Source organism: Eriocheir sinensis, chromosome 53 (genome assembly GCF_024679095.1).
Source record: "Eriocheir sinensis breed Jianghai 21 chromosome 53, ASM2467909v1, whole genome shotgun sequence".
Classification (NCBI taxonomy): domain Eukaryota; kingdom Metazoa; phylum Arthropoda; class Malacostraca; order Decapoda; family Varunidae; genus Eriocheir; species Eriocheir sinensis.
The window spans coordinates 5,888,824-5,901,520 of record NC_066561.1 but is presented as its reverse complement, the minus strand read 5'-3'; the positions used below and the strand labels follow the sequence as shown (position 1 = coordinate 5,901,520).

General features: G+C 45.4%; 2 protein-coding genes across 2 annotated transcripts; both read right to left on the bottom strand.

Moving 5' to 3' along the window:
- Positions 1 to 3,359: 3,359 nt before the first annotated feature.
- On the bottom strand, positions 3,360 to 5,910 carry LOC126983264 (uncharacterized). The gene has a single exon (XM_050835909.1). The coding sequence runs from the start codon at positions 5,476 to 5,478 to the stop codon at positions 4,699 to 4,701; it is 780 nt and encodes a 259-aa protein (XP_050691866.1). The 5' UTR covers positions 5,479 to 5,910; the 3' UTR covers positions 3,360 to 4,698.
- Positions 5,911 to 9,569: 3,659 nt separating this feature from the next.
- Positions 9,570 to 11,024, bottom strand: LOC126983270 (neurotrophin 1-like). The gene is made up of 2 exons (XM_050835916.1): positions 10,649 to 11,024; positions 9,570 to 10,549 (listed from the first exon to the last, which is right to left on the bottom strand). The coding sequence occupies exons 1-2, from the start codon at positions 10,664 to 10,666 to the stop codon at positions 9,884 to 9,886; spliced, it is 684 nt and encodes a 227-aa protein (XP_050691873.1). The 5' UTR covers positions 10,667 to 11,024; the 3' UTR covers positions 9,570 to 9,883.
- Between the last annotated feature and the right edge of the window lie 1,673 nt (positions 11,025 to 12,697).

Here is a 12,697-nt window from a genome sequence, read left to right as displayed (position 1 = left end):
CTTTCCCCATCACTTCCCACCTATCCACCCCACCCACTCTTACTCACTGCCTTTTCTCCCCATTCTTCCTCCCCACTTTCAAAATACTTTCCATTTTTACTCATTCCTCTCTTTCCTTCTTCCTCCCCTTTCCCCATCATTTCCCACCTATCCACCCCACCCACTCTTGCTCACTGCCTCTTCTCCCCACTTTTCCTCTCCACTTTCAATATACTTTCCATTTTTACTCATTTCCCTCTTTCCTTCTTCCTCCCCTCTCCCCATCACTTCCCACCTATTCACCCCACCCACTCTTGCTCACTGCCTTTTCTCCCCACTTTTCCTCCCCACTTCCAATATACTTTCCATTTTTGCTCATTCCCCTGCCTCTTCTCCCCACTTTTCCTCCCCACTTTCAATATACTTTCCATTTTTACTCATTCCCCTCTTTCTTTTTTCCTCCCCTTTCCCCATCACTTCCCACCTATCCACCCCACCCACTCTTGCTCACTGCCTCTTCTCCCCACTCTTCCTCCCCACTTTCAATATACTTTCCATTTTTACTCATTTCCCTATTATTTCTTCCTTCCTACCCTCCACTTTTCCTCCCCTCTCCCCATTCACTTCCCATATCTGCACTTTTCCTCTTTTTCTTTTTCTCCTCCCCGCCTATTTCCTCTACTTTTTCTCCCCACTTCCCTATCCGTTTCCCATTTCTGCTCATTATCTTTTCTTCTTCCTCCCTTCCCTCCATTCTTCCTACCCTTTCCTCATTCACTTTCCATTTCTACTCATTTTCCTCTTCTTTTTTTACCTCCCCTACCCCACCCCATTTTTGCTCTTTGCCTATTCCCTCCGTTCTTCCTCCCCACTTCCCCACCCATTTCCCATTTCTGCTCATTCTCTTTTCTTCTTCCCTTCCACCTTCCACTTTTCCTCGCCACTTCCCCACCCATTTCCCATTTCTTCTCATTCTCTTCTTCCTTTCCACCTTCCACTCTTCCTCATTTCCCCATCCACTTCCCATTTGTGCTTATTCTCTTCTTTTCTTTTTTCTACCCCGCCCCCCCCCCTCCACCCACTTCTGCTCCCTCCCTATTCCTTCCTTTCTTCCACCCTTCCTACCCACTTCCAATCCACAATCCACTTCCCATTTCTACTCATTCTCCTCTTTTCTTTTCCTCCCCCCCTCCCCCCCCCTGCCCATTTTATTCTCACCACTCTTACTCTCCACTTTCAATCCACTTTCCATTTCTGTTCCTTCCCCTGTTTTCCTCTTCTCTCCTCTTCTTTTTTTCTGTTTTTTTTTTCTTTTAATTTGACATCCAATTACTCACTTACCTTTAACTTGTTTTTCTGTTTCCCGTGTCAGTGTGTTTTGTGTTTGCGTGTCATTGTCATCGTACGTGTCATTACCTGTTTGTTTGTTTGTTTGTTTTGTGTGTGTGTATGTTTGTGTTCTGCTCCTACTTTTCCCATTGCTTGTAAGGTCATAAAGTTATCTGTCACGATGGAAACCTTAGAATGACAGCGGAAAGTATTCATCGATAGGTTTTGTAAATCTCCTCATTTTTCATGATTTCTAGCTTAGTTTTTTTTATCATAAGAGCGTTTGAATATATCCCGTTTATTGCAGTGAATTATCTCTCTTATCAGAAGCACAGAAGCAGATTATACGAGTAATTTAAACACGTCGGCATACATTACACACGTGAAAACACCTGTACACGTGCTAACACAACACGCAGATATATAACTAATACTAAACTGACTTTTATCCCAAGCACCAAAAGCATATTATAATAGAAACTCGTACACGGGCATACATAACACTCTTGAAAATACATACACATACACACATACCTACACAACACGTAATTATATAATGGATACTAAATTGACTCTTACGCCAAGCACGGAAGCAGATTATACACACTCGTACACGGGCATACATAACACTGTTGAAAATACATATACATAATCACATACCTACACAACACGTAGTTATATAATGGGTACTTAATTGACTCTCTTACCCCAAGCACGGAAGCAGACTATATAATGCATACGTCGTCATACTAAACACACCTGGCTACACCTGTCCATACACACCTGTCGTACACTGGATATTTGTTCTTGGACACACTCAAACTAAGAATCTGCCAGTAAATAAACTATAAAGAAAGAGAGAGAGAAAAAAATGGTAGTAGTTTCAGCCTAGTAACTGAAAAGGGAATGGGTAGAAATGGAAAGTGGATTGGAAGTGGAGAGGAAGAGTGGATGGGGTGGAGAAGAAGGAAAGAGGAGAATGAGTAGAATTGGGAAGTGGATTGGGAGCGGAGAGGAAGAGTGGATGGGGTGGAGAAGAAGGAAAGAGGAGAATGAGTTGAACTGGGAAGTGGATTGGAAGTAGAGAGGAAGAGTGGATGGGGTGGAGAAGAAGGAAAGAGGAGAATGAGTAAAAATGGAAAGTGGACGAAGACTGGAGAGAATAGAATAGACTGGGAGGAAGGGTGAGGAGGAGGGGGGGGAGAAGAAAAGAGTTGAATGAGTGGAGCCATACAATATTTACACAAGTCTTAACCTTCCATGCAACCGAAATAGGGAAGCTTAAAATAGGTATACAGTGGGTATCAGGAGGGAGGGTATCAGGACACCTCTCCACCCGAAATTGACCTATCTTTTGGCCACTTCTCTTGACTCTTTTGCAGGAGCAGTGAGTAGCGGGCTTTTTTTTTTTCATTATTGTTTCCTTTTTTTGCCCTTGAACTGTTTCCTCTACTGTAAAAAAAATAATAATAAAATAAACACTTCACGAGCCGCTACATCCAGAGAACTGCCTTTCTTTACGTACCGCGGCGCTGGGAGCTCTGGGTGACAAGGTAAAGGTGAGCTGACTAATTAAAGGTGAACGATTAGACGAATTACCGCCACTTACGACCAGGTGAAGAGAAGTGAAGCGCGTGAGAGAAATAAATTCACGAGTAAAATTATTAACTACGGCAGGAGTGATGAGCGTGGAGGCGGAGTGCGTTGTTTAAGAGAGCGTTTATTAGTCTTTTTGTAGCGTGTTACGACCTTCAAGTTAGTTAGTGGTGCCGGGGTTGAAGGTTGGAGAGAGGGAAAAATGTGTTAATAGTTACAGATGTAGATACAGAGGTGTGGTAAAGGGAAGGACATTGCTATTATTATTATTATTATTATTATTATTATTATTATTATTATTATTATTGTTGTTGTTTTTGTAACGTGTTAAGCCCTTCAAGTTAGTTAGTGGTTCTGGGGTTACAGGTTGGCGAGAGAGGAAAAGAATGTGTTGGAGTTAGAGATTTGAAGAGGAGGCTCATTTTTTGTGTTGTAGTGGAAGGACATTGCTTTTTCCTTTGTAGCTTGTTACGATTTTCGAGTTAGTGTTTGCTGGAGGTGAAAGGTTGTGAGAAGGAAAGGTGTAGTCGTAAATTGATGTGAAGTGGAGGGTCATTTTTTGTTGTTGTTGTTATTGTTGCAGTAGAAGGACATTGCTTTTTCCTTTGTAGCTTGTTACGATTTTCGAGTTAGTGTTTGCTGGAGGTGAAAGGTTGTGAGAAGGAAAGGTGTAGTCGTAAATTGATGTGAAGTGGAGGGTCATTTTCTGTGTTGAAGTGGAAGGGAGCTTGTTAGGTTTTGTTGGTGGTGGTGTTTATTATATTAACGTGTTAGACCGTCGAGATAGTTTGGGGTGAAAGGCTGAGAAAGGGAAAAGGAATGTGTTGTAGTTATAGATGGGGAGGGGAGGGCTGTTGTTGCTTTTCCTGTCTGGGAGTGGGAGGGGTTTTACCGGTGGTACTAGAAGGGGCATTGGGGATTCTGGTGTGAGGGGGGGCGGTTTTAATGGACGGCAGTAGGAGAGGAAGTGAGGTTTTTCTGGGTGATAATGTAAGGAGTATTGCGGTTTTCTAGGGAGAGGGGTTGCTGTTTTCTAGGGAGAGGGGTTGCTGTTTTCTAGGGAGAGGGGTTGCTGTTTTCTAGGGAGAGGGGTTGCGGTTTTCTAGGGAGAGGGGTTGCGGTCTTCTAGGGAGAGGGGTTGCGGTTTTTCTTGGTTGCGGTTTCAAGATAGCGAGAAGGTGGAAGTCGGGGTTAATGATTCAGAGGGAGGAGGAGGAGTCTTCGGGTTCATGGTGGTGGGAGGAGATAGATCGCTTTGGCTAGGGGCGAAAGGAAGGCACTGATATGGGTTAAACTTGAAGGAAAGGGCAGCTATATTAAAGGGCAACGGTAGATGTTTAAAGTAGAATTGAGTGATTTTTTGAAGTAGAGAATAGAGGAAAGTAGAGGTAGAGGAGGGTAGAGAATATTTAACTTTGTTGGTTAGAAATATATGCTAATTCTGATTTTCATGAGAGCTTCGTTATAGAAGATATGGATGGAAGTTAGGTTAGGTTAGGTTTAGGTTAGGCCAGGTTAGGTTTGGTGAGGTTGGATCGTTAGGTTAAGTAGTCTAGGATAGGGTAGGATAGAGTAGGGTAGGTTAGAACAAGCTATTAGTGTTATTGAGAGAAAATTGTGGAGGTAAAAATGGTTTGGGTTAGGTTATGATAGGTTAGGAGGTATACATATAGGTGGAGATGAGTAAGAGTTAAGTTAGGTTAGGTTAGGAGGTAGGTGGAGATAAGAGACAGGTGGAGGTGAGAGGTGGAGTTAGGAGACAGGTGGCAGAGAGGGGTGGAGGAAGACGTCAGATCAACCGGGGATAGGCGAGGCTCCGAGGTAACACGCACACGCAGACGGCAGCTTGAACGACTCAATACCGAACGGGAGGTGAAGATCGTAGGGGTCGTAGACGAGGAAGCGATGGTACACGGACTTCTCACGGCAGGAAGACTTGAGGCAGTCCGGCACCTTGGGACACGACGCTCTGGGGGCCTTACACGTCTCCACACGGGCCGTCTGCGTGAGGGTGTTCTTGTACAGCTTCACACCATTGACCACGATCCTCCAGCGACCCTCAGCGTTCACCACACGGAGGGGTTTGACGTAGGCGGTGGAGGAGGGGCAGAGGTACGTCTCGTCTTTCAGGGTATAGACTGGAGGGTCAACGGAGAGCTCGGTGTTGAGGTTGGCCACGTCGGTGTACAAGGGAAGGAGGGAGTGGAAGTGGAGCTCCGCGGCGTGTTGGATCTCCTGCGCGGGGTACTGAGCGTCCACCAGGCACCAGGGGCGGCTTGAGTTAGCGGCGCAGGCGGGGACCTTTGGCTCAGGCTTCGCGGGGACTTTGCTATGAGTGTACCCGTGCCCGTGACCGTATGCGTAACCGTGCCCGTAGCCTTGTGCGTTGCCGTGTGGGTACCCGTGTGTGTTGCCGTGTGAGTGCCCGTATGCGCCACACCGGTACCCGTGGTTATGCCCGTACCCGCCTCCCAGAACCCCGCGTTTCACCGGGCTCAGGTTTTGGAGTTTGTTGTATTCGTCTGTGTTCCCGCTGAAGTCTTCCTCCGCCGCCCCGTCAGTAGCCAGGCACATCGCCGCCGCTAGGAACTGTAGTAGAGGGACGGGACAAGCGATAACAGTAGAGGATTAGTATGCACCGTTGCCAGATCACTATGGGTCACAATATAAGACATTTCATCGCCCAAGAACACCTATTTGACAAGGCTTTCTTAGGGGTTGTGGGCATTTCCAGGAGTAGTTTTATGACCCTGATGGTAGTTTGACCCTTCCTCTGTACCGTGAACCTGAAGAAACACTCATTAGAACCCGACTGACCCCCTCTTTGACCTTTAGAAATAGCTGACGTGAGGAACCAAAGTGACTTATAATACCGACCTATATTCTTCAGTTTCTGTTTCCCGACTTTCGACCCAAAACTTTGTCCTCCGCCAAAATAGCTATGTGCATGTGTAGTTAAAGTTGGGATGGTTGGTATTGGTGTCCCCTTGCGATGGTAATGGTTTAAAGCAGGGAAATGCAGTGCGGTGAATACGATAATCTGGCAACGCTGTTAGTATGTACGTATGCTGTATTAAGGGGAATGAAGCAAATGCGAAAGTTTTTTTTTTGTGGAGGGGAGATTAAGTTATGCATCGAAATCCATGAAAGCAAAGAAAGTATGTAAGTTGTTCACCAAAGTCCAGTTGTGTTGCCATGACTACCTCCTCAATAAATCTCCAAAATCGTAAAGAGCAAAGAAAATAGAATAAGTTATACACGAAAATCAATAAGAAAAAAGAAAACAGCTAAAGTTATGCACCAAAATCACAGAGCAAAGAGAAATGGACTCTAAACACCATTACGATATGCTTATGATTGTTTATTATCATTATCATTATTATTACTTTTATTATTATTATTATTATTATTATTATTATTACTGTTGTTGTTGTCATCGTAAGCCAATCCCCATCATCACTCCCCACAACGTCCACTCACTCACCCAAATCACAAGAGTCATCCTCGAACTCAAACTTGAACCTCACTGCTGACGACTGAGACTGAGACTGTGAGCTTGTCCTCGTCCTGCAGCCATTATATGTACTACGCTCGAGGAGGAGGAGGAGAGGAGGAGGGGAAGACCGGTTATAGGATAGATAGGCACCCCCCCATCACCACCCATCTTCATCGATCATCAGTTTCATAATCGCGCGTCATTATCCAGCGAAATGCGATTGACGGGAAAATGCGCCAGTCAGTCGATGCTCTTTTGTCCCGCTTGAGGGCTGTGTGGGGTGCCTTCATGTCCTTTCGTAACTGCTGACATGGAGAGTGGAGGAGGGTGCCCTTGTCCTGAGGGGGGGGGGTGAGAGACAGAGGGAAACAGAGAGAGAGACATAAATATAGAAATGGATGATTATTTAAAGATTGGAAAAGGGATGAATTGATGTACGAGAAAGGGAAAGATAAAGTTGAAAAAAGGGGAAACTAATGAAAAGAAGGGAAGGAGGGGAGTAGAGGCAGAGAGAAAGAGGGGAAGAGAGAGAGGAATGAATAAATGTAGGAAAAGTGTTGGAATGAATGATTTTGAAGAGGAATGAGAAAACGGGTGAATTTATGCATGAGAAGGAAAGGAAAAGAAAAGAAAAAAGTTGAAAAAAGGAGGAAAATAATGAAAGGAAGTGTACAAGCAAAGACAAGGGTTAGGAAAAATGTATGATGAGAGAGAGAGAGAGAGAGAGAGAGAGAGAGAGAGAGAGAGAGAGAGAGAGAGAGAGAGAGAGAGAGAGAGAGAGAGAGAGAGAAAAACAAGAAGAGCTAACAGAGAGGGAGGGAGAGAGAGAGAGAGAGAGGAAATAAAGTGAATGGAATGTGAGGGACGGAGGAAGAGAAAGGGAAAGAGAGAGAGAGAGAGGGAATGATAACATTGAAGGAAATTGAAGGATGATGAAAGAACTATGCGCGTAATTTTAATGAAGCGGAGAGAAGACAGACAGACACACAGACAGACAGACACTCATTATGTGCATTCTCGTCAAGGTCAAATTCCTCAACCGTTAGTAAGCATCCATGTTCTATTTTTACCTAACTCACTTTCTATATCAACTTTTATCACTCAGCGTCATCGTTAGTTAGTCATGTGCATCCCAGGTCAATCATTTTATATCTGTCGTTCTGTGTATCGTATGACGTCAGCGACTACGGAATGCTAGCTATTCTTTCATTATTATTATTATTATTATTATTATTATTATTGTTATTATTATTATTCATCTCTCCCTATCTTTCATATGGGGTCGCTGTTCCTGCTATGCCATTCACTTCTCTTCGTTGTTTTTTTTTTTATTATTTTTATGTAACTGTTTTTTCCCTTCAGATTTTCACTCGAGTCTGTCTTTAATTTTTCCTAGTTATGTATTACTGTTTCTTCCCATTAGATTTTCTCTCAGGCATTCTAAAATTCGAGTCTGTTTTTAATATCTCCTAGTTCTGTATTGCCTAGTTCTGTATTGCTGTTTCTTCCTATCAGATTTTCTCTCAGACAATCTAAAACTCGAGTCTGTCTGTAATATTTCCTAGTTCTATATAGCTGTTTTTTCCCATCAGATTTTCTTTCAGGCAATCCAAACACCTGAGTCTGTTATTCTGCTTACCTTCATTCGTTCCAAGTAAGCAATTTCAATCCTCAGTTTCATCAGTCAATCAATAAATCAATTAGTCAATCTCTTAGACAATCCAATAATTTCAGTCTTCATCTTTAGATTTTTCAAGTTCTATATTAATGTTTCTTCTCACCAGATCTTTACGCAGACACTTAAAAAAAAACTGAATTATCTGTCTTTACTATATCCAAGCTTTTTTTCTACACTGTCTTTTTGTTGCCCTTGAGTTGTTTCCTCTGCTGTAAAAAATAAAAAATAAAAAGTTACTCCACTCGCCTTCAGAACAAGTCTCACGAACCATAATCCATCAGACACTCAAATAACCCAAGAAACAAAGCTGCTTGCCAATCCATAACAAAGCTTTGCCTGTCACCCGATCTTGCCATTACCTTTACCTATAGTCTTCTAATATGTCGAGGCCTGCTGTAAAAAAAAAATGACTCCACTCGCCTTCAGAACAAGTCTCACGAACCATAATCTATCAGACACTCAAATAACCCAAGAAACGAAGCTGCTTGACAATCCATAACAAAACTCTGCCTGTCAGCCGATCTTGCCATAACGTTTACCTATAGTATTCCAAATATGTCGAGGCCGGTCTGGCGTTGGCTCCCGCGGGTCCTTTCCTCCCCTCTGCTTTGCCACACACTCCCAACACCTATCCCTTCCTCTCATCTGTAAGGTATAGGTAACATATGAGAGGAGAAAATAGGTGTTGGGACTGTGTGGCAGAGCAGAGGGGAGAAATGGACCCGCGGGAGCCAACGCCAAAACGGACTTGACAATTTGGTTTCTCACGTGAATTGTCGCAGGAAAGGTCAGGTGTCGCCAGCGGCCGTCCACCCACCACCTCACCATATCGATAAGTGCTCCTGTCCCGTTCTTTTCCGTCCCATATGTTCCCCGCCATTGTCCGCGTTGTACCCGTAAGGCAACGTGTGCAATACGAGACAGCTGCCCCGGCCTCCCATTCTGCCTCTATTGTAGCAAACGTCAGGGTCAGGTGAAGCAGTATTTAGGATTTCTTTCAGTATTTTTTTTTTTACAGCAAAGGAGACAGTTCAAGGGCGTAAAGTAAAATATTAAAAAAAAAGCCCGCTACTTACTGCTCCTGAATAGAGGTCAATGGAGTGGCCAAAAAGAGAGGTCAATTTCGGGAGGAGAGGTGTCCTGATACCCTCCTCTTGAAAGAGTTCAAGTCGTAGGCAGGAGGAAATACAGATGAAGGAAGATTGCGTAATGACTCTTCCTCTTGCAGAACGGGAATATCACTTTGTCATAAACTGTCCTAGAATTTCTTTGTGACTTTGATTTTCCTTTTTAACCCATAATGTTGCAGCATCCTTTTCAACATTTATACTGCATCCCTTAAAATGTTTTCGTTTATTCAAGAGGAGATACTATGATTCCTAATGACGTGGCGCCTTCAGATTATGATATTTGAGCCTCCAGTCACGAGCACGATGAAGGAACACGAGGCTGGCAGAGTGGATCATTAGGGTCATGAAGAAGAGCACAGCGTTTGGAGGCAGAGTATATTATTGTCCCTCATGGTCATGAAAGTAAACCGTGAACAACAGCAAGAAAATGTATGTTGAAGGTCCTGGTGGCGATTGTTGTTGTTTTATCGTTGTCTCCTCGCTCCGAGAGGCTGAGAACTGCTTTCTTTACGTACCGCGACCGCCACGAAGGAGAGGCTGTTGAGGGAAGCTGAGGGCGAGAGTTCTTGTCTTTGAGGGAAAGTTTACATAAATCTGCTTCTTAATACATGATAAATACGATTATTCCTGGTGATTAGATAGTGAGGGGGGAGGTTAGGTCGTCATGCCATGGGATTAGTGGTCAATGGTATAGGCGCCGAGCAGGCAGGCGCAGCTGGCGGGCAGCTTGAAGATCTCCACGGCGAAGGGGAAGTACTGGTCGTAGGCGTCGTAGACGAGGAAGCGGTGGTAGATGGACTTCTGGAGGCAGGAGGACTCGTAGCACTCGGGCACCAGCGGGCAGGCGTCGCCGGCGGTGAGGCACTCCTCGACGCGCGCGGTCTGCGTCAGGGTCTCGTAGTGGACGTCCACGTTGTTGACGACCACGCGCCACTTGCCCTCCTTGTTGACGGCGCGCAGCGGCCTGACGTAGGCGGTGGCGGAGGGGCATAGGTACGTCTCCTCGTCCAGGGTCTTGGGCCGCTCCACCGACAGCTCCGTGTTGAGGTCCGCCACGTCGGCGTACAGGGACAGCAGCTTCTCGTAGTGGTACTCGGCGGCGTGCTTGATCTCGTAGAGCGGGTACTCGGCGTCCTCGAGGCACCACGGCTTGGTGGTGTTGGCGGCGCAGGCGGGCTCGGGGTGCTCGCCGTAGGAGGGTTGGGGGTGGGGGTGGCGGGGATGGTGGGGGGCATGGTAGGCGGGGGGATGGCGGGTGCCGTAGGCTGTCGACCTCTGGCTCCGCAAGCCGACGCTGGCCTGCCGGTCGGCCAGGGCGACGGCCACCACCACCAACGACACCTGGAAGACAAACAAACGTTAACCCGAGGCACGGACGACTCCCTGACGCAGACAACACTACAGGCATCACTAAGCATCCTGCGGCACGCGGCGACCCACCAGGAGTCTGCTGAACATGCTGCTGCTTCGGGGTACTGGCTGGTACTGCCGGACGCCACGCCTCACGCGGCTATATAGGCAACAATCTCCGTCCCCGCCTTCAGGAGAACCGCGAGAGTCGTGACGAAAGCCCGAAAGCTGGCCAGCCCTGGGCCTCAACCCGCTAATTGCCGAATGGGCTGTTAAGCGGGAGGTGTCGGCGCCGCGGCAGGGACTCAAGGCCGCTGTGGTGATCGCTGCGGTCCGTGGCGAGTGGCGCGGAAAGCGAGCGATTAGTTAATACTTAGATAAAGGGAAGGTGTTGTGACAAGCGTGGCAAGGCTTAAGGAATTAGCCAAGTATCGGGGGAAGGAAGGAGAGCTGATACTGGCAAGCTTTGGAACACTTTTTTTTTTTAACATTTCTGCTAATACAACTCTTTCATATCTTCTGGAGCTGCATTTTTTCCCCAACGTTCTACTTGTTAGCAACATTTAATGGGCATTTTTTTTTCTTTCCTACCTCTTTGCTTCCTTTCTTGTATGTGAAATAAAAGACACTCCAACAAATAAAAGAAAATATAGAAATGCAACAAATATAGATTTATAAAATACATAAAAAAACTAAAGATTAAAACAATGTTATTTAGAAAAAAAAACTATTTCTTGTCTAAGTGTGTATGTGTGTGTGTGTGTGTGTGTGTGTGTGTGTGTGTGTGTGTGTGTGTGTGTGTGTGTGTGTATCTTCGTTTGTTTGTGTTTGTGTTTCGGTTAGGTGAAAGAGAGAGAGAGAGAGAGAGAGTAGATCAAGGTCCCTCCTCCGCTAAACACAATGAAGGAGGCACTGAAGGTAAACGGACTACCTGTGCAGGGGGGTGAGGGGGGGCGGAAGGGGGGGGCGGGCGTTTCACCTGTAGAAACAAACACCGCAATAATAACAGGTAAAAGTACTCGTCCCTGCGTCTTCTTCTCCTCCTTCTCCTTCTCCTCTTTCTCGCTTTCTTTACCTATATCATTTTCCCATCATTTTCCTCCTTCCCATCATCATCAATATCATCATCATTATCATCATCTTAATACTACTAACTACCACTATCACTTTATTACTACTACTACTACTACTACTACTACTACTTCTATTACTACTACTACTTTTTTCTAGGTTCTGTCTATAGCGCCAATAGGCTCTCTTGAGGGGCTTCTTGGACGGTCCCAGCTCGTTCGTGGCGCGGGCGAATTTAATTTATAGTGTCTGCCGTGATGTTTGACTCCTGCTTGGCTCATGCTGCCCCCCGGTGCTCCTCTTGAATGATGTCGCTGAAGTTACGGTTGATTGAAGGCCTGGGCAGCTTGTGGGTCATCTTCCGACACTTGGTGATGGTTGAAAGATCAGTGTGTTTCGGTGGGACTCGAACCCATGTCCACGGGCTCACCACGCATGCACGCTAACCACTCGGCCACCGCCTCCTTACTACTACTACTACTTCTACTACTAATACTACTACTACTACTACTACTACTACTACTACTATTGCTCCTACTACTACTACTACTACCATTACTACTACGACAAAGACTTCGACCACGACTCCAACTAATACTATCACCACCACGACCACTACCACCACGACCACCCTTACTAGAGTGATGTAAATGAAACAACAAGAAAATGGACTTAACATGCACTCCTCCTCTCCACCTACGTCCACTCCAGCAGCACCTTCAACATCCCCTCCACTGCCTTCTTTATCTCCCGAAGCTGACCTCTCTTTTGGCTACTTATTAATTTTATCTTTGTGGGAACAGCGATTAGCGGGCTTTTTTTTTTTTTTTACGCCTTTTTTTGATGCCCTTGAGCTGTGTCCTTGTCTGTTAAAAAAAAAATCTTCACCTTCTCCATCACCATCATCACCTTCTTACATCTTTCTCTATACGCCATTTTCACCATCTTTTCGAACTTACTCATCACTTTCTTACACAATTTTTATACGCCTTTTTCACCATCTTCTTCAATACCAATATCATCATCTTCACCATCTCCAGTGCTTCGACCTTTCCATAACACATCATC

What these genes read in the sequence shown, in the direction of transcription:
- LOC126983264 (XM_050835909.1), bottom strand. Translation starts at nt 5,478, where the DNA reads ATGTGCCTGGCTACTGACGGGGCGGCGGAGGAAGACTTCAGCGGGAAC.